The sequence below is a fragment of the Rattus norvegicus genome, chromosome 19, assembly GCF_036323735.1.
Source record: "Rattus norvegicus strain BN/NHsdMcwi chromosome 19, GRCr8, whole genome shotgun sequence".
Taxonomy (NCBI): Eukaryota; Metazoa; Chordata; class Mammalia; order Rodentia; family Muridae; genus Rattus; species Rattus norvegicus.
In genome coordinates, this window is record NC_086037.1 from 65,105,978 (window position 1) to 65,125,542 (window position 19,565).

Here is a 19,565-nt window from a genome sequence, read left to right on the forward strand (position 1 = left end):
AGCTCTTAGGAGTCAGCATGTGTGGGTTTGAGCTGCACTTCCCCCAGAAGATGTAGTAATCTCAGCAGTGCAGATGGCGGTCCTGCTCCCTGCAGCCACCTCCTGGGTGTCTTGTCTGATAGGCCTCTACCCTCAAGCAAGGCTGTCCCAGGTATTTGTGCCACTTGGGTGCTGCCCCTTAGTACTGATAAGAATAACTTCTGAACCAGTACTAGAAACTGGGTTTGAAATTTGAGCTGTCCGTCACAGCTCTGTTCTGTGTGACCTGCATCCCATGTGCGCGCTCTCTCTCTCTCTCTCTCTCTCTCTCTCTCTCTCTCTCTCTCTCTCTGCGGCATAAACATGTTCCCACTGAAGTGTGCTCATTCATGCGCCAGATGCTCAGTAAGAGTCCGCACTACCAATCTAGAAGAAATGCTAGTGCCAGGTCAGCAGGGACCATAAGTGGTTTTGAATTGCTAAGGAGAGAAGCCTCTCAAAAGACGGACACGTGAGCTTGGCCTTCAGGGTGAACAGGATTCAGCAGTGGGGAAAGGGAGGGAGGGAAAGGGGGAAGGAAGAGAGGAACAGAGGAGGGAGAAGAGGAGGAGCTGCAGGCTTCATAATCAAAGCACAGGTGGTGACGTCCCATTGGTGTCCTGGTGGTCGCAGCACAGGGAACCACTCAGACTCTGAGAAACAGCAAGAAGAGGTGCAGGCTCCGGGTCTGGAGGGAAGACTGAAGAGAAAGGAGCTCAGGGATGATGGCTTAGCCGGGAGCCACTTCCAATGAGCCAGCAGGAGCACTGTGCCTGGTCCATCTCTGCTGCCAGTGCAAGTGGGCATCCTTAGCGCTGCCTTGCTTGGCTGGAGCACATAGAGGTGTGGCGTGCTGCTTGGCTGGGAGGGATCCTGACGCTGGTGTTTTTCGGTTAGCAAGTGCCCGTGCCGTGCTTCCACATAGAGCAAAGTGGACATGAGAAACAGACGCTGGCTGTTGGCATCAGGGACTCTGTAGGTACAGAGATTATCATCTGTGTAGGAAAAGTGTGACTCACGCTTTCCTCAAGTCTGTTTGTGCTCAGCGACTTTCCTTGGGGAACTGTCCTTCTCATGGTGACAGTGTTTATGTCTGTTTCCATTCCAGACGCCACGGGGCCGCTGAGCTGCTAGAGACTCCAGCCTTGGTGGCCAGCGACTCCCAACACCACAGTGCGTGCAGCTTCAGGAAGCAGCTCCCCGGCTGTGCACATCCTGTGTGGCAGCCCAGCTACCATGGAGGCCCCAGAAGTCCCTGTGGGCTCCCTGATTGACTTTGGGACTGAACCACCCACCTCCCCTCCCTTGGAAGCAGCACCTTCAACACTCCAGGACCCAGATGGCTCCCTGGGTGATGGTGCATCTGAGAGTGAGACCACCGAGTCCGCAGACAGTGAGAATGACATGGGCGAGTCACCATCGCACCCGTCCTGGGACCAGGACCGACGCTCTTCCTCCAATGAATCCTTCTCCTCCAATCAGAGTGCTGATTCGGCCCCCGACGAGGAGACCTTGGCACTTCGCGAGTTCATGCGCAGCTACGTAGAGAAGATCTTCTCTGGAGGGTAGGCCCTCTGTGGGATGGAGGGTAGACTCTTTGTGAGGAGAAGGGTGGACCCTCTTTAGGATGGGGGTTAAGCCTTCTTTGGGATGCAGTGTGGGTCTTTTAAGGACACTAGCCTGCTGTCAGGTCCCAGGGACCTGCTACCTACTACAGGCTACAGTGACTCTTCGCCATCCTAGGCTGCCTCTAAAGTCACATTGGGAGGTTTTAAAGAACTCCCACTCCTGGAGGGTAGAGGGTTTAGCTCAGGGAGTGTCTTAGTTAAGGTTTCTGCTGCTGTGGAGAGACACCATGACTACAGCAACTCCTATAAAGAAAAACATCTAATTGGGGCTGGCTTACAGTTCAGAGGTTTGGTCCATTATCATCATGGTGAAAACATGGCGGCATGCAGGCAGGCGTAGCGCTGAAGAAGGAGATGAGAGTTCTCCATCTTGATCTGCAGGCAGCAGTGAAACACACTGGGCATAGCTTGAGACCTCAAAGCCACTCCCACAGTCACACACTTCAACTCCTACAAGGCCACACCCAGTCCAACAAGGCCACACCTCTTAATAATTGCAACTCCCTATGGGAGGCCCTCCAGAGGCCATTTTTATTCAACATATCAAAGTAGTAGAATACTTGCTTTATAAGCTCAAGGCCCCAGGTTCTTAGCTCTGAAAAACAACAACAACAAAAGATAAAGACTCTCCAGTCCTGGACTCCACCCTGGACCAACTAATGCCTGTTTCCTGGTCCTCAGCAGCAGGTCATGTCCCTACAGGCTGTCCAGGACTGTCTGGAGGGCAGCATACTGACAACTCATAGGTGGGAGGCCAGCACCAAGGTGGCCACAGGGAATGGTCCTCAGCATGATTGACTCCCTGCTTGTCCTGGTTGGCTCTGGAACATAGGCTCAGAGTAGCCAGTTCATCCACGTCCTCTTAGTTTCCTCACATGACTCCATTTCATGAGTGGGCCTCATGGGGACCACAGAACCAGATAAGAGACTGCCCACCATGATGTCTTCAGTAGCCTGTAAGGTATGGCTGTGCCCCTGTTGCCACTCAGGCAGAAGATGCTGTGAAGAGACCAGTGATAAACTCTGTGAGGAGCTGCCATACTCAGTCCAGGATTTCCTCGGTGCATTCTTTTCTTTCCTGAGTATTGAGGATTGCCTCAGCTACTTTTCTATTGTCGTGAAGAGACAGCATAATCAAGGCAACACATGAGGCAGAACATGTACTGGGGTCCAGTCACTGATCCCTTAGCAGCTGCCGCAGCTCACCAGAACTCAGATCTGATGGAGCAGCCACATCAGCACCTCCCGAGCTGGTGGAGATGCAGAGCTTCAGGCACCGGAGCTTCTCTGGGTGTGCGCCTGGATCCTGTCAGTCTCTTCTTAGGGGGACAATCTGCCCACAGCTATAGTCTCGAGGAGCCTGCCTTACGGTGCGGTTGTCCACTTTCATTAAAAGCAATACATATGTTGACCTGTTGGGCTATGGTGGTGGCCCTTCTGGCAAAGTGTTTGCCCAGTGTGCATGAGCCCAATGTGCACTTAGTCCTGAGTACTACAGAAACCAAGAGTGGTGGCATATAGTTATAATCCCATCACTTGGGAGGTGGAGGCAGGAGGTTGAAGAGGTCAAGGTCACCATTGGCCACATAGCAAATTTGAGACAAAGAAATATATATCTAAATATATATTATTATATTTTGCATATTTATAATATTTAGGCATTATGTTTTATAATACATATAACATGTTATATATGAATATATATCAATTAACATTGTAATATGTTAATGTTTGTATATAATATTTTACATATAACTAATAATATTACTATTACCTGGTGACAAACCCATAAATACAAATCATGGAGGCTGGCCAATCTCAAGCTTTCTGCCTCGTTGTCCTCTCTAAATTTGAGGGAAATGTTGACTATTCCCAGAGAAGTAAGGGCTCTTAGGGCCTCTGCCCTCATCACCTGAGCAGGAGGCCTGCAGCAGACATGTGGATGGAATTCCCACTGGGCGGGCCCCATCTGATGCTCGAGCCATATCTGGACCTTGAAGTCAGGCTCCCGGCTTCAGAAATAACTAGAAGAGACTGTCCCCTGGATTGTTCCCTGGAAGGTGCTGAGCGTTGGGAACAGCACCCCACAGTACTTCTCCCTCCTTACCCCCTTCCCTCCTGGAGTTTCATTCTAGGAACTGGAGCCCTGTTTTTGTTCTGCCCTCCCCCAGGGAGGACCTGGACCAGGAGGAAAAAGCCAAGTTTGGGGAATACTGCAGCGGAGAAGATGGGAAAGGCCGGGAGTGGTTCGCACGCTTTGTGAGCGCACAGGTGAATGCAGGCAAAGGGGGTGAGGGGACCAGGAACCTGCTCAGGGCCACTGTGGTCAAGAGAATGGAGGGCACAAGCCAGCACACTGAGGTCAAAGTCAGCTGGGGCAGGATTTAAAGGTCTTCCCCTGACTGCAAGCTCAACTTTGAAAGGAGTAGGGACTGTGGCAGGCTTGGGAACTCCCACCCCCACCCCAGTTTCTTTTCCAGAGACAAGCATGTGGGCTGTGTCCATGCATGTTTCTATTAAATAACCTCTAGTATTCAAATTTTGCAAAAAATAACATAGTCAAGATTGTGGAAACCAGGCAAAACCAGAGCTCAGGAAAGAATCACATCTTGCATGTTTCTACTGCAGGGATGCATTCTTCATAGAGAAATTAGAAAATGCAGGAAAAAAGTAATTAACAAACCCGGGAATAGCCAATGTTGTCATTTGGGGTTTTGTCTCTCCATGCTTCTCCCACAGGGGAGCTGGATGTGAGGTTTCCAGTGCAGAGGGTCCTGAGGAGCGCCTGTGTCCTCCCAGAGTGCTGGTGGAGGGGAAGTGGCCATCGAAGCCCTTGCAAGTACATGGAGACAGGCAGAGTGACAAGTCCCACTAACATGCCTCGTTCTTTCTGCACAGCGCTGCAAGTCCAAGTGTGTGTCCGAGCCAACCTTCTACCGCCTGGTGCAGTCCTTCGCGGTGGTGCTGTTTGAGTGAGTAATGTCCTCTCCTCAGCCTCCTGCAGCTGTCCTTTCCCCCTTTCCCACCCCCATGAGCCAGCTCTTGAGTAACACACAACAGCTGTCACCCACTCTAGGCTAGAATCTGTGACCAGCACCCCCATGGGAGATGAGGTCATTCCGTTTGCACAGCATCTGTAACTGGACAAGTCGAATCTCCTCCTTTTAAAGCTTCTTTCTCTTTTTGTTTGCTGAGTTCAATGGCTGTGTGACTCTCCTATTACTATTTGGCTGTAACCTTTAGCACAGTCCAGTACAGTAAGACGGTCCCTTTTCAGAGTAAGAACGGTACTCAGTATGCCGCTTTCTTGCACACAGTAGTTTGTTTTGATTTTCAACAAGCGATGTGAAAGACATGAGTCTTTCTCCACTTGTGGCTCACAAGTGCTGTCCCTGGAGCAGTAGGGACAGCAGTGGCCTGGGGTCTTAGGAGTCATACATATTCTTACTCCACCCAACCACTGAGTCGAGCCTGGGGTTATCCAGTGGTTCATGTCCTTACAGCCCTCCAGGAGACCTGAGGCTCCTGTGAGGGACAGCCCTAACATCCTGATGCACCCTGAGAAACAGGAGCAGCAGTGAGATAGTCTGTCTCAGTGGTGTGACCAACACTTGAGGTGACTTCTAGTCCTGCCCCTGCTAGGATACATTAGGCTGAGCTTCCTAGGCCTTGATTTGACCTTAATGTGAAAGAGAGCAGACAAGGCCACAAACATCTTCCTGCACCCAGCGCCAGGCCATGCACTTGCAGCGGCTCTCCTGACCACTGTTCCAGTCATCACTGTGGTGTGGCAGCATCTTGGTCCTGCTTCATTAACTTGCAGGGGTGCTGGGGCTGTGGAGGCACAATTCTTTAATCCCAGCACTTGGGAAACAGAGGCAGGTGAATCACTGGGAGTTGGGCAGTGGGGCTCTAGTCAGCCAATCTTGCTCCCACCCCAGATGCCACCAGATGGACGACTTCGGGCCTGCCAAGAACCTCATGACCATGTGCTTCACCTACTACTACCTGGGTGAGTACGGCTGAGCAGAGCAGTCAGTCATCCTGGAATGGGAGCTATGTGCTGGAACACATCGTGAAGGGAAGCTTCCTTTATTAACAGCAGGTGTTGTGTGGCCTCCAGAGAGAAGGAGCTGATGTTGGGAGGACAGCAGGCATGAGACTCCAGTGTGGGAGGAGCCATGGGAGGCGCGTGGGGTCAGGGCCTGGCTGTCCATGCTGCAAAGGCAATGACAGGAGGCTATCTGTGGGGTCTCAGCTTCCACTCCTGCAAAGCAGAATTCAGAGCAGGCTATCCCAGGGAGCAGCCTAGGATCACACCTGGGAATAGTCCAGGGTAGCTAGGGATGACCAAGCAATGATACAGAGCCCGGAAGTCTCTTTTGGCTTGTGGTGTTGAAAGGGTCTATAGCCAGGAGCTCTAGAGTGTCTGTGCTGACCTGGCAGCCAGCCAGAAGAGACCAGTTCAACTCTTCAAGGAGGGTGCTGGGCCCTCCCTATCTCCATAGGCCTGGGCATGGGTAATTGAGTAGTCCCTTATAGCACACTTTGTCACTATTGCTCCACTCTTGTGGAGCAGCCCCTCCCTCTGCATGTGCTCCAGGTCTCCTGCTCCCAGCATTCCCAAATGACCCGATTACTACAGATCATGGTAGGCTGTTTGCTTGACGGCTACATCATGTCAAAAAGGGTTTATCCTATTCACCCAGTCTGCACCCATCGGGGTTACCTTTGTGGGGTTATTCCACACCCCCCTAAGGAAGGAATTCTGGAATGCCCACCCACCTCTCCCCATCCCTTCTCTCCCACATTTACCTTAGAAAGGCCCATTCCAGATGCCTTTGAGACAGGTCTGAGTCTCTGCCCTGTACCACACCCAGGACAGCCCCTTCTCTCCTGTTGCCAGTCTCTCAGACCTGCTGTGTGGCTCTCAGTGTGGATTTATCTTCTTCCCAGATGCCAGCGCCCTCAGGCCACCTCTGCCCTCCTCATGGCTCTTGCCCGCTTTTCTGTGTAGTCTGTACTTATTGAACGCCCCAAGGAGGCCCTGTCCGGGGAGCCACCGCAACCTCTGACCACCCTGTTGAGGAGACTGAGGGCAGTGCCTCGTGCCCTGCAGTCCCTGGGAAGCTCCCTGAGGCACTCTCCCTCTCCTGCCGGAGCTGCAAACTGCTCCTTACTCCATCTCTCCCCCCTTTCAAGGCAAGCCGTACCTGCCCCCTACAGAGCCCAGGGAGAAGCCCGCTGGCAGCATTGACTCCTACCTGAAGTCAGCGAACAGTTGGCTGGCAGAGAAGAAGGACATTGCTGAGCGGCTGCTGAAGAACACGGAGAACATGAAAGGCTTCTTCGGGGGGCTGGAGACCAAGCTCAAAGGACCACTGGTCAGGAAAAACGAGTGAGTGTGCGCACAGGCCTGAGCCTGCTGGAGCTGGAGCTGGGAGAAGCAGGTGGCCTTCCCAGTTCCAGCCCTGCAGCTGTTCTTGAATGCACAGCTGACAGCCCAGCACGACTGCACTCCACATGCTGTCTGCTCACTGACATTCGGGGTCCAGGAACCATGTTCCTTGGGCTGACAGGAGCATATGGCTTTGTAGTTGGCAGTAGGAAGTTGAACACTGTGTCCCTCCTTCCTCCTGTCACTGCCAGGCAAGTTAATGTGAGCAAGACCACGAAGGCCTTGGGTGCCAACGTCCCCAGGAGAGGCTGCTCTGGCAGACAGAGGATCTGTTGTTGTTGTTGTTTTGTCTGAGACAAGGTCTCTATGTGGCTCAGGCTGTTCTAGAGTTTTTTCTGTAGACCAGCCTGGCCTTGAGCTCACAGAGATCCATCTGCCTCTCTGCCTCTGCTTCTGCCTTCCCCTCTGCTGGGATTAAAGTCATGAGCCATCAGACGTGGCCCCAGAGAGCTCTTGAGATGGGTGCGTTGGTCACAGGGGTGCTGAAGCTGAGACACCTTGAAGAGAGGGACAACAGTACAAGGGCGACCATCCAGGGCCCACACTGCTTGTGGCTTGGTTATAGCCAGGGCCCCTCCATGTCCACACAGTAGGCCCACAGAAAATGGTGCCATGCAGTTTCAACACCACAGGCCTCAGTCCCCAGATCTGCCAATTGCCACCATGTCACTGACCCCCAGCCTGTCTTCAGAGGAGTTGCACAGACAATAGGGCAGCATCGGCTGCACGTGTGTGGCATTGGCTCCTCCTCACTGCTGTGCTCTCTCCCTCCAGGGAGGATGAGAACAAACCTAAGGACAGACAGACGAAGACTGGTAAGAACGAAGTTCCCTGGGCTGCCCCGGGGTGGGGCTTTAGGGAGATGGGGCCTGTGGCAAGGTAGAACCTGGGGGTGATGCCTGCGATGAGGGGGTGCCTGAGAAGGAAGGCAGAGCCTACCTCTCTGGTAACCAAGACACACCATCCAGGGCTCTTTTTTTTTTTTTTTTTTTTTCCGAAGCTGGGGACTGAACCCAGGGCCTTGCGCTCACTAGGCAAGTGCTCTACCACTGAGCTAAATCCCCAACCCACCCATCCAGGCTCTTAAACTGGCTGGACATTAACCAGCAACAGGAACAACAAGTTGCAGACGGAAGGGCTTTGCTGTCCCTCTAAGCGGACTATGCAAATACTAAATCCTTAACCCCAGGGGAGTCAAGGCAGATGTTAGAGGGAGGGGGCCCTCATGGACCACACAGGAAAGAAGCCCTAAGCTAAGGCTGGCAAAAAGCTCCATGGACGTTGGACAGTGTAACGTTGGGGAAGCAGAGAACACACTAAAGGTGCATAGGATCCACCCACGGGGATGGTGCCCAGCCCAGGCTGCCCTCAGATCTCCTTCCTCTGCAGTGACCGTGATCAGCCCCGAAGATGAACAGAAGGGGGAGAAGGTTTACCTGTACACGCACCTGAGGCAGCAGCCCATCTGGTAAGGCCATCGACACTCTGCCCACCTAACCTGGCACAGCAGCTCCCCAGCCCCTCAGCTGTCTGTGTCCCCAGCAAGGATGGTGGCCATCCTCACCCCCAGGGCAGTCACAGCGAGATGATGGGTGCAAGCAAATGTTAGTAGGGATGTGAAGACATCTGGCTCTCCATGGGGACCATTGTGGAAATGCCTGGCAGCTCCCCAGGAGCTAACCAGGTGGCCCTGTGAGCAGCCATCCCGCTGTGGGTCCATGTGCCCACACGGGAATCAGTACGGGGCATGTAGCACACTGGTCAGAACAGCCCCAGTGGACAAGGCCAGCGGGCGCTAACAGAAGCACAGTGTGGCCTCTCCACATTATAAAGTGTGGAGTAAGCCTGCACACAGATCACTACACAGCGACCCACAGACGTTGTACTGGTAAGAGAAGGAGGACAGAGTCCTCCGATTCTGTTTGTGCAGTGCAGGGAACACAGAGCCGCAGTTGATAAGCAGCAGTGGCTGACTGACTCCTCATGGGGCTACGGAGGTGCTCAGGGCTTAGACAGTGGGGAGAGCTGCACAGCCCAATATACTTAAAAATCAGGAATTACGATCTGTTACTTCTTTATTCGACTTTCTAAACTATTATGAGCACATGAGTGTTTTGCTTGTATGTCTGTGTACCTACGTGGGCCTGGTGCCCTTGGAGACTAGACATGAGCATTGGATCCCTAGAACTACAGTTACATACAGATGATTGCCTGTTGCCATGTGGATGCTGGGAATCAGCAGTCAGGTCCTCTGAAAGAGCAGCAAGTGCTCTTAGCTACTGAGACTTCTCTGTAGTGTTCTCCACACCTTATTTAATTCTGTTGTGCCTGGGCTGTCTGCTGTCCCATGTTATTGGGTTACTCCATGGGATATAAATTATAGCCTAATGTTTTTGTGCATGTACACACGTGCACATGCACACACACTCTGAAGGCTGACGCGAGAACCAGGGACTGAACCTGAGTCAACTGGAGATGCTGTGCAGCAGAGAAGAGAGGAGCTCACTGGGTCCCTGTTACCTCAGTGACAATGCTGGCCCTCAGGTTCCTGGAGCTGGTGTATGTAACAAAGGGCCAGAAGCCACTCTGTGGACACTGGGCCACATGGTCTGTTTTCCTACATGCTATGTGGTGGAACCAAAGCTGCCATGTAGAACCTTCATGTGCAGATGTAGACCATAGGAGACCCATGATCTTCCACAGGAAGTCCCATGTTCCTGTGACTGCCATGGGTGTGGCTGCTGGGTTACTCTGCTGCTGCGGAGATCCTGCTCAGCAGACAAGGGTCTACAGTTGTCCACTTTCTCTCGGAAGCCGCATTGCTACCTTCTGAGCAACTGCTCCTGCGGCCGACTCCACCTGCCCACTCCACCTGCCCACTCCACCTGCCCACTCCACCTGCCCACTCCACCTGCCCACTCCACCTGCCCACTCCACCTGCCCACTGGCCTTTTCAGCTCCTCCATCCCTGCCAGGTCCCCAGGGCAGCACTTTATTTATACCTCAGGCTTCCAGACGCTCCCAGTATGAGAAGCTGTTGGCTCTGGTGTGGAGGGAAGAGAGGACCTGGGTAGAAAACTTTACCATGTCTCATCCTGCAGGCACACACTGAGGTTCTGGAATGCGGCCTTTTTCGATGCTGTCCACTGTGAGAGGCGGAAGCGATCCCCCACCACCAGGTAGGAGCCAAGAGTGTCCCCTCCAACCTCGGGGGAAAGGACCAAGTCTTGGCTTAGTCTCCCAAGTAGTCCTTGGGAGCCAGCAAAATGGCTGAGCTGCTGTTGATGGTTTCTTCCACCCCTGTGTCCTAGAGCCCTGCAAGCTGCCTGAGGGGTCAGTGCTCACAGCTTTGGGGGTGGGGTGCTCAGCTTGCATGGTGCTTCCTGATCTGGGGCTCTGGCATGATATGGCCTGATCCTCCTTAAAATGCTACCTCTGTCCAAAGGAGACCACTGGCCTCCACTCCACCCCTTCGCTCACTGTTAGAATCATGCTGGCAGTGCAGCTGCCTCCTGGGCCCATTGCTGAAGCGTCAGCAGACCCTCCTAGCTGTGCCCAAGATAGTCCTGCACTCACACCCTGTGGGACGCGTTCAGAAAGCATGGAAGCAGTGGACTTGTCCCCGATGTCACAGAGCCCTCCTTGTGTGGAATGGGCATAGGTTGCTACCCACCCAGTCAGCTACAAGGCAGCAGCAGTCCCCGTGGAAGCCAGGCAGGCCCTACTGGACCACCAAGAGTGGGACTTGGTAGCCAGCATTTCAGAGCTTGGGTTGACTATCATGAGGGCGGCCCTGGGCCTTTTGCTGTGTTCGGGAGGGAGCAGATGAGCAGAGGGTCATCTGGCCAAGGTTCCTCTGCTGACAAGTGATTATTTGAGGTAGAGCCCTTCGTCAGGGGAGCAGCTGAGGCCAGTGGGGATGAGGGGGCTTGCCTCAAGTCCCACGACCATCTGGTGGGACTGTTTCCTGGGGAAGCACAGGGAGCATGGGGTGGGTAAGGCCCCAGCCGTCCGGAAGACCTGGGGAGAATTCCACTTTGTCTGGAGGCTCCGCGGCCTCCAGGCAAGCCACTGGCTTCTTGCTGAGCTCTCCCAGCTTCTAGGATCCATCTGTTCTGGGCTCCCTGTCTCTCTCTGTCCTCTCTGCTCCCACCTAGAATAATCCTCTCTGCTTGTTCTTTCCCATCCACAAATCTTGCATGACGTTGACATGTGCCTTTGTTTACCTGTTTCTGCTGCCGCTCCAGAGGGGATGCTGGAGAGCAGGAGGAGAAGAGGTGTGTGTCCATGTGACTTTGCTCCATTTACAGCTCTGGGTGTCTTCCAGGGCCTCTGCCAGGAGGGGAGGGTACCCTTGGGAGGCATGGCCTGTGTTAGGTAGGCTGCTGACAGGGCACGGCCTAAGACAGACAGAGCTACCAGGACCTAAGATCGTCAGGAAATGGGACACTGTGAGCTATTCAAGAGGCAACATGGCACTGTGTGTGGGCCCCTCTGCACCTGGGTCAGACACAGGAAGTCATTCCACTTGCGTGGAAGTGAGCATTGGAGTGGGGAAGCTTCCTGTTTGTGGTTCCTCCCACTCTCACTGGAAAGGGAATGTCACCTGATCTAGGGTCACATGGAAGGTCAGCTACCCCCTCTTCCTCAGCCACTGGGTAACCGGAAGAGCCGGGTGGTGGGTCCTTTGAGGCAAAGGCAGCTGCCCTTGAACCTACGGGGGTCTGGTTCATGTTTCCCAGAAGCCCCTGCAACATATATCTAGAGTAGAAGTCACTCATAAAGAGTTGTGACCCAGGTAGGTGTCCTGGGAGCCTGAGTGTGTGCCATGTTTCATGGTTCACAGCTGTGCTGCTGACGGACCTTACCACTGTGGCTTTGCAGTGGCTGTGAGGAGCTTTCAGTCCTGACCTCCCCTCACAGTAGCCGGCCCCACGGTCTCTCAGAGAACCCTCAGACAAACCATCTTCCCGAGGCTTGGGCCTGTTAAAGCCTCCCCAGCTGGCTTGTGCTGCTTGGTCCAGTGGCCTCTTCCGAATCCAGCCGAAGAATCTGCAGCTGCCTGGGCCTTACAAGCCTCCTCACAGGAGCCCAAGCAGGGAACTGGCCAGCACAGACCTACTGGAGAGCAGCTCAGGTCCCCCAGCCTCCAGCAGCCCTCCTTTTCAGTGACCTCAGCTAGCTGCAGATTCCCTTCCATCACCCAGTCCCAGAGGTCTCCATCACACACACACACACACACACACACACACACACACACACACACACACACACACACAAGCGTAGATCTGTGATCAATGTTCCATGTGTAGGACATTGAAGGGGCCTGAACTCAGCTCCCAGGAAGCAAATAGATCGGAGGCACCAGCCAGACCAAGTCCTCCTCACCTTCTACTCTTTGGTCAGAAGTCAGGGGACACCTTACTTAGTCCTTTCCAAAGCAGGAGAGTCTCTTCCTCAGCAGTCAGGCATGCAGGATCAGGGCCAGGATGCCATACTCAGAGAGTACTGTCCTGTGCACGTGTGTGCATGGCGGTTGCTGGGTGGTACATGGTTGTTTGTACCTCACAGCCTCGCAGCAGGCGTTGGAAGGCTGCACTGTCCCTCCAGTACACGTTGGGATCTTTACAGACGTGCCACCTGCCCGAGCTTGCAGAGGCCACAGGTGAACGCCATCCTGCTGAGCTGTGGCAGTCAGTGACCTGGGCCAGGAGGAGCCGGGTCTGGGCTCTTGTCCCTTTGCTTTGTTTGCTCCCTTCCTTCCTTCTGCTTCTCCACAACTGACCTCTCCTTCCTCCATGCTACTTCTTCTCTCCCTGTGCTTTAATCTCTCGACCTTACTGTAGTTAGAGTCATCCATCCTGAGGCCTTTCTTAGGAGGAAGTGGGCCAGAATGAGCTCCCCTCCTCTCTGAGGCTGTGCATCTATCTCTGAGGACCAGGGTCTGACTTCACATGGGCAATGAGCACAGACACAGGGGGGCTCCTGGGCCCTCTGAGGAGTTGGCTGCTCCAGGAACCTCACGAGGAAGGGGGAGAGCCAGGGAGATGTGTGACATGCGATGGTCTTTCTGAGGTAGTGGCAGAGGTGTTAGCATAGACACCTTCCTGTCCTACTCTGGGCCTTCCCTCTACACAGGGCAGACGGATACCCCAAAGAGCACCCCATCACTACCCAAGTGCCCATCCCATGCCACCTGCTCAGTGTGGAGAACAGAAAGAGTTCTTAGAGACTGTCCACCACTCCACTACCCAACTGGGCTCTAGAGTTTGGGCCTGCTTCATAACGGCCATGTGGTCACAGGCCAATGTAGGAGGCTGATAGGAAAAGTGTGGAGTATCTCCTCCATGGTATATGGGGCAGGAAACAGCCATGGCGGGAGGCAAGCAGTCTGTGTGGGAGGGAAATTGTGGCTTTCATATATTCTAAGGTTCCCCATTCTTATGTCCTCTAGATGCTACCTTGTGCATCTGGTCCCAGGACACCAGGCAAGGTCCTAGCCCCTCTAAGTCTCCTGGCCTATTGGGTAGACCAAGTCCTTGGGAAGGCTGTGAGCGGTCTCCATGACAATAGAATGTTGTTAGTAGTGTTTTTGGCAGAGAATAAATGCCTAAAGATGTTTGGGGCTCCCCAGGCAAGTGACAGGCTCTGGTGGAAATTACCTGCTAAGGCAGATGGCCGAGAGGCAGTGCAGACTGCCAGCTCCACAGAGCAGGGAGGGAGGGTCTCAGGTCTTTCTGAAGCCCATCCTGTCCTTCCTGTGCCCACAGGGAGAAATGGTGCCACATGACCCAGGAGGAACGGGATGACAGCCTGCGGTTCAATGAGAACATCACCTTCGGGCAGCTGGGGTGAGAGCCAAGCTATGAAGCCAGCCTGGGCCACCTACCGGGACAGGGGCGGTAGTCGCTCTAACTTCTTAGGAGCACAGGGCTGGGTGCTAAGTCCTCCTCGATCCTGGCGGGCAAAGTCCAGTTAAGAAGTATGGTACTCCCAGCCATGCCCCAGTGTTAGGGTCCAGTGTCTTGGCTTCCTCTTCTGGGCTGGCAGGATAATGGCCACGGGTGTTTTTCCTCCAGCACGTTCACCCACAACATGCTGGCCTTTGGCTTGAACAAGAAGCTATGCAGCGACTTCCTGAAGAAGCAGGCTGTGATCGGCAATCTGGATGAGGGTGAGCTGTGCTAGGGAAACTATGGGGGGGGAGCCAGAGCAAGCCCTCTACTGGGGCTTCCCACCCTGTCAGAAGGAGGGCAGCTGTCACAGAAACCTGTCTCCCTGGCTTGCCTTCTTTCCTGAACCCATGGAACGTATACTCTGGCCGTGCAGCTGGAGTGGTTTCTGCTGAGGGATAGTGGGTTGCATGTAGCACAGCCAGGTCAGAGATGAGCATGGCTCTGGCACTCGGTGTCACTTGTGCAGAGCAAAACCCTGGCCACGAGTTGGTTCCTTCTGGAGGGCCACTTGTTTTGCACCACACTGTCAGGGCAGCACAGCCGCATGGGGAAATTCTGAGCTTTCCCAGAGTCTTCCTGTGTCTCATCCGAGAGCCTTCGGGCCTCAGTGCTGACTCTTCAGCCGGTTTGCACGTCTGTTTGCTTCTCCTGGGCCTTATACTTAGACCTGTGTTCTGATGACACATAACTTGGTCCTGCCCTCGTCCCCAGCCAGGAGGAGAAGCTGTGAACATAAGGGCATTTGCAGCCTTTGGGCTCCTCAGTGTCATAACCCTCTCCGGGTGGTCACCAGAGCTCAGCATGCTTTTGGCTACTCGGGGCCACACTCCACACATGACACCATTCCTGTAAAGCCTATGTCCTGGGAACAAATGTCCACTTTCGTGTGTTTGTTCCTGGAGACATACAGTGTGCTGGTGACAGCCGGCAGCCTCCTGTCTGACCTGTGCACAGACTGAGCCAAGCCACTCCTGAACGCCATCTCCTCTGGAATAATCCTGTTCTCTTTTCCAGAGCAATACAAGCTGCTAAGTGACCACATTGAGCAAATGGCCACAGAGTAGGAGATCGGCACATGCTCTTCTCCCAGGAGCTGTCACCCCAGTGATGACCCTGCATGACACCAGCAGCACCCAGAGCCGCTCCTTGCTGCCCTAGAACTAGCAAAGACTCCAGAAGCCTGTCTCCCCCTGCCTGTGTCTGCTCTCCCCTCTATGTATAAGGTGTCCCTTGGGTTACACAGCTAAAAATGAGGGACCATCTACCCCCCCCACACCCATCCTTGAGCACCAGGCTTATGACATGATGAGGGTGGAGGAAGAGGCCGTGAGGTATGGTCACCACAGTTCCTGCTGAGAGCCAGGGATATGTGGACACTGAGGTCCAGGAGGGGATCCATACAGCTGTAATGTGTGGACAGAATCAGTACTGTGGGCGACAGCCTGCTACTCCCTGCCAGAGGGCGTCCTGTGGACGTAAGCTGTACAGAAGGACCATGGAGCCTTCCTGAAAGGTCTTGCCTATCTGCACTTCTCCACCCCCTCATATGACAGGAACTGAAAGAAAACCCAAGGGCTGTCACTTTCCCAGGGGGTGTGAGCGTTCTGCCAGCCACAACCATGTCTCAGACTCAGGAGCTCTCTCTGTCAATAGAACCTGTAAACTGTCCACTCAGCACAGTCTCCCTCAGCAGCAGCGGAAGTCCGTCCATCCACTCCCAGGCAGCAGCAATATATGATGCGGGACGCAAGAAGCATGGGGAAAAGTTTTCTTCGGCGGCTCTGGGGTGGCGCCCTTGCTGAAAGCAATGGTTCAGCTGGAGCACACAGAATGGATCTGACTGAGGGAGGAGACCACAAGGGAGCAAGGCCGCCTGGTCGCTCCAGCCTACAGTCCTCTCCTTCTGAAAGGCCCACAGTGACCTGCTTCCTCTCCATCCTTGTACACGTCTGACCCTCAGCGTCCAGCGTGCCGGCTCCAGAGCTGCTTGTTCCCATCCACCCCAATGGCTTTGGTCCCTTCTGTGCCAGCTCTTCTGGTCACTGACCTTGAACTAGGCCTGCAGGCTCTCCTGTCACCCTGTATCACCTCATCCTTCTCTGTCCCCCAGCCTTCGGTCACATTTAGTCATGTTCTGCCTGTGAGCGCAGCGGTTCTCCCCTGACAGCGTGAACTCAGCTGGTGCGGGGGCCTTGCCTGTGGGAGAGCCTCCCTAGGATGTCCAAAGAAGAACAGGCGAGGCCAGCCCGGCTGTGGAAGGCACGTTTCCTGGGTGCTGAGGTGACTGAGGCGGTGCATCAATCACGGAGCTATTCAAGCGAACGCTGACAGGAAGATCAGCCCCTGGTGGCAGAGTATGTGTCACTGGGGCCAACTAGTACACCTAACCCAGCATCAAGACCCTAGAACCATGTCTGTCTCCACTCTGTGTTTTAGAGAAGTGATATAAAGGGAGATCGCCCTTGCTAAGTCCTGCTGTCCTTTCTAGAGCCTTCCTCTGCTGTGCAAGCATGGTATCCTGTCCTTGCTCCTCCCAGCCTGCATTGGTATGAGTTCAGGTACAGTAAGATGACTCCAAGGTGCTGTGAGTTCTTGTATGGCAGCACCCACGTGGTCTGACTTCTGCCTTGCCCTCGTGCAGTCTTGTACCACCTTATGGGGAAGAGTGCCAATGGTTCTAACATGGACTTCAGAAGTGACTTTGAGACTGACCCTACTGACCTTTTGAGACGGTCACTTAAGGAAGAGGGAAGGATGGTTCTATTCTGTCTGTCTCTTGTTCCTTATTGTTGCAGATCCAGCTCCACAGTCAGAAATTCTGACCCACTTAGACCCACACGCACTGCTAAGGACATGGTAACCCTCTGGGGACAGGGCAGCCCTTGATGGGAGCAAAGCTTGTAGGTGCCTGGAGGTGGTCCCACCATCGCCTGCAGATGTCCTCTGTTCACAGCTAGGTTCAATGAGCATTTCATGTCTGCGAGCCTCTGGCCGGTCTCTGGGAGGTCACTAATCCACCTGAGGTGCCCTGTCTTCCTGTCATGGCCCTCTCCTAGGGCCCACCAAGCAAGCGTGAACCGGGTTCGCTGGCAAGCACTCCTCAGCCGCCCTGCAGAGCTCATGAACCACAGACAGTTCAGATTACCTGGATAATCCAAGCAGCATCTCCAGTCTTGGCTGGTAGTGCCCAGATCTGTGCAGGCCCATTAGCACAGGCTCAAACCTCCGTGGGCTGTGACCTTCAAGGCTATGTGAATCAGTGTCAAGCACAGTAAAATGTTTTCCCTCACAGGAAAAAAAATAGTCTTGTTGTGAGAACAGGCCAGGGGGGCCACCACTCTGCTGTCTTCAGCTGTGTTAGGAGATCGTGGGTGTTGGAGGCTGAGCATGGCAGCCTCCAGGCCACCTCTGCTGAGTGTCTGGCCACAGGCAGAGCCACGCCGTGGTATATTGAGAGATCTGCATTTTTCAACCTGCCAGACTCATTTTCTTCTTGTCCAAGACACGGAGAGACTGAGAAGCTCAGCATCTCAGAAGGCCCGGGGTCAAGACTGTCTCCACGCTTCGTCTGCACAGGAAGGAGGTCTTCCTAGTTGAGCCTACTGTACTTCTGTAGTCCCTCACTCAAGAGGCGGAGGCAGGAGGATCAGGAGCTCAAGGTCATCCTCAGCTATATAGGGGGTTCAAAGCCAGCCTGGGCCCAACCAATCAAATGTGATCTTAAGAATGCAGGGTGGGCTTGGAGCCAGTGCCCCAGCTTGAGACTTAGCCTGATGCAGAAGTAGGATTCACAGCCTGCCTTGTCCAACCTCACCTGAGAGGAAGCAGTGGGTGGTCTGTCCCTGTTTCTGCAGTCCAAGGACACGGAGGCCTCAGGGACAGTGCCCTAGAAACACCTGCCACTCTAGGTTGCTACTGTGAGGGACCTAGCATCTATGTGGAAAGCTGAGGTCTAATTCTGGTGACATTAGCAGTCCCAGGCCACAAGCTCACACCCAACCTTGACCTTCCTGGGTCACGCTGACCTGTGGGTTTTTTCGCTAGGGAGGAAAGGTCTGGGCCTGCTCAGCTAGAGCAGCTTTATTCCGGCTCCCAGAACACATCAGACAGCCAGGAGACTTGAGAGCTAGAGGAAGGCAGTAGGCAGGGACTCTAGGAGGTGGCGCTGGCCCCACACCTCAGGGAAATGACAGGACCCTTCTCAGCAGAGATTCCTTGGTTCCAAACTCCTGCCCCCACTCCTCCCACCTTCCACGCCAGCTGCAGGGCCTTCACTAAGGGCTGAGCTTGCCTCACCCAACTCTTGTGCAGATCCAGCCTCACAGCCACAGTCTTAGGTCTGTTTAGCTTGAGAAGCTGCAAGGGGACACCCATGTTCATGGACCTCCCCAGGAAGTTGGTGGTTTGGGGGACCAGCCTCACTGCAGACTCCAGGCTCTGACAGGCAGTGGCATGGGCCCAGCTGCAAGCCATGCTCAATAGACATAACTCCAGTGACTTTGCACTTTATCTAGAAAGGACCCCTCCCCATGGATTGCCTCAGCTTTGACCCTGAGCTAAGGCTGGCCCGTCCCATCCTCACTCCTAGATGATGCATGTGTTCATGAGGAAGGAAAGAGACCCTGCCTGGGGAAGAAGTTTGGCTCACAGCCACCCTTGCAAGAAGGGTTAGGGTCAGCCAGGGAGAAGAGCCCTGGTTAGGCCTTGGATCGTCACATCATTCAGGATAAATATCCCTTGGGAGGGATGAGTTGGACATTTAACTGCTAGGATTCTAGAGGCTCAGACAGCAGGCATGTATCCCCATGGGGAATATGTGAGGACCTGGACCGTCGGCTGCCTAGGCTGTACTCAGTTTTCATGTAGCTTTCTATAGAGATTAAACCTGCAGTCTGTTCTTTCTCGGGGTTCCACATCCATTTCTTGCCAGCAGCTCCCAGTGATGCTGTATTTTGTATGTTAGTTACACAACTTTGTGTCCTGTCAGGTCAGGTTCTAAAATTAAGGCTGAGAAAGGTGTGAGGTCGAAGATCTCTCAGACAGTGCCGTTTCCTGCGAAGAAAAAAAAAAAATGTGTATATATCCATAGATAAAGTACCTTGTCTTGTCAGGAGGTGAAAACTGAAATAAATTATCTTTTAAAAAGAAGTCAGATTAACTTATTTTCACAGATCTGTGAGGGCTTCACGGAATGCATGGTCACGTCACCTGCCTTGCAGAAATAGATGCCCCCACCCCCACTCTAACTTGCCTGACTAGACCAGAGGCTAGGTCAGGGTTTGCTTGAGGACAGAGTGTGGCCTGCTACATGGACACATGGGCCACCCTGGACCTGATCACCATCTGTCATGTGGGGCCAGAATTAGTGTCTGATACCTGTCTCTCCCCAGGTAGAGAGGGGAGTGTTTTAGCTTAGAGAGGGGGCAGGGTCAGGAGGCACCTTGATGCCTAGGTGGTGACCAAACCTGATCGCTCACCCAAGTTGTCTGTGGAACAAAGTTGCAA

General features: G+C 53.8%; 1 protein-coding gene across 5 annotated transcripts in view; it reads left to right on the top strand.

The window, feature by feature from the left end:
• Positions 1-19,208, top strand: part of 6430548M08Rikl (RIKEN cDNA 6430548M08 gene like) — a 48,560-nt gene extending 29,352 nt beyond the window's left edge. For 3 of the 5 annotated variants that reach the window (XM_063278062.1, XM_039097779.2, NM_001107436.2), the window contains 12 exons: positions 1,127-1,583; positions 3,818-3,917; positions 4,545-4,618; positions 5,588-5,658; positions 6,849-7,044; positions 7,879-7,919; positions 8,494-8,572; positions 10,206-10,283; positions 11,352-11,381; positions 13,875-13,955; positions 14,184-14,278; positions 15,075-19,208. In XM_063278062.1, the coding sequence (XP_063134132.1) occupies positions 1,255-1,583; positions 3,818-3,917; positions 4,545-4,618; positions 5,588-5,658; positions 6,849-7,044; positions 7,879-7,919; positions 8,494-8,572; positions 10,206-10,283; positions 11,352-11,381; positions 13,875-13,955; positions 14,184-14,278; positions 15,075-15,124 (1,224 nt within the window). In that variant the 5' untranslated portion in view covers positions 1,127-1,254 and the 3' untranslated portion in view covers positions 15,125-19,208. Of the gene's footprint in view, positions 1-672; positions 994-1,126; positions 1,584-3,817; positions 3,918-4,544; positions 4,619-5,587; positions 5,659-6,848; positions 7,045-7,878; positions 7,920-8,493; positions 8,573-10,205; positions 10,284-11,351; positions 11,382-13,874; positions 13,956-14,183; positions 14,279-15,074 lie in introns of those variants that run through there. The other 2 variants (XM_063278063.1, XM_006255743.5) reach the window with 2 other exon arrangements.
• Positions 19,209-19,565: the final 357 nt, after the last annotated feature.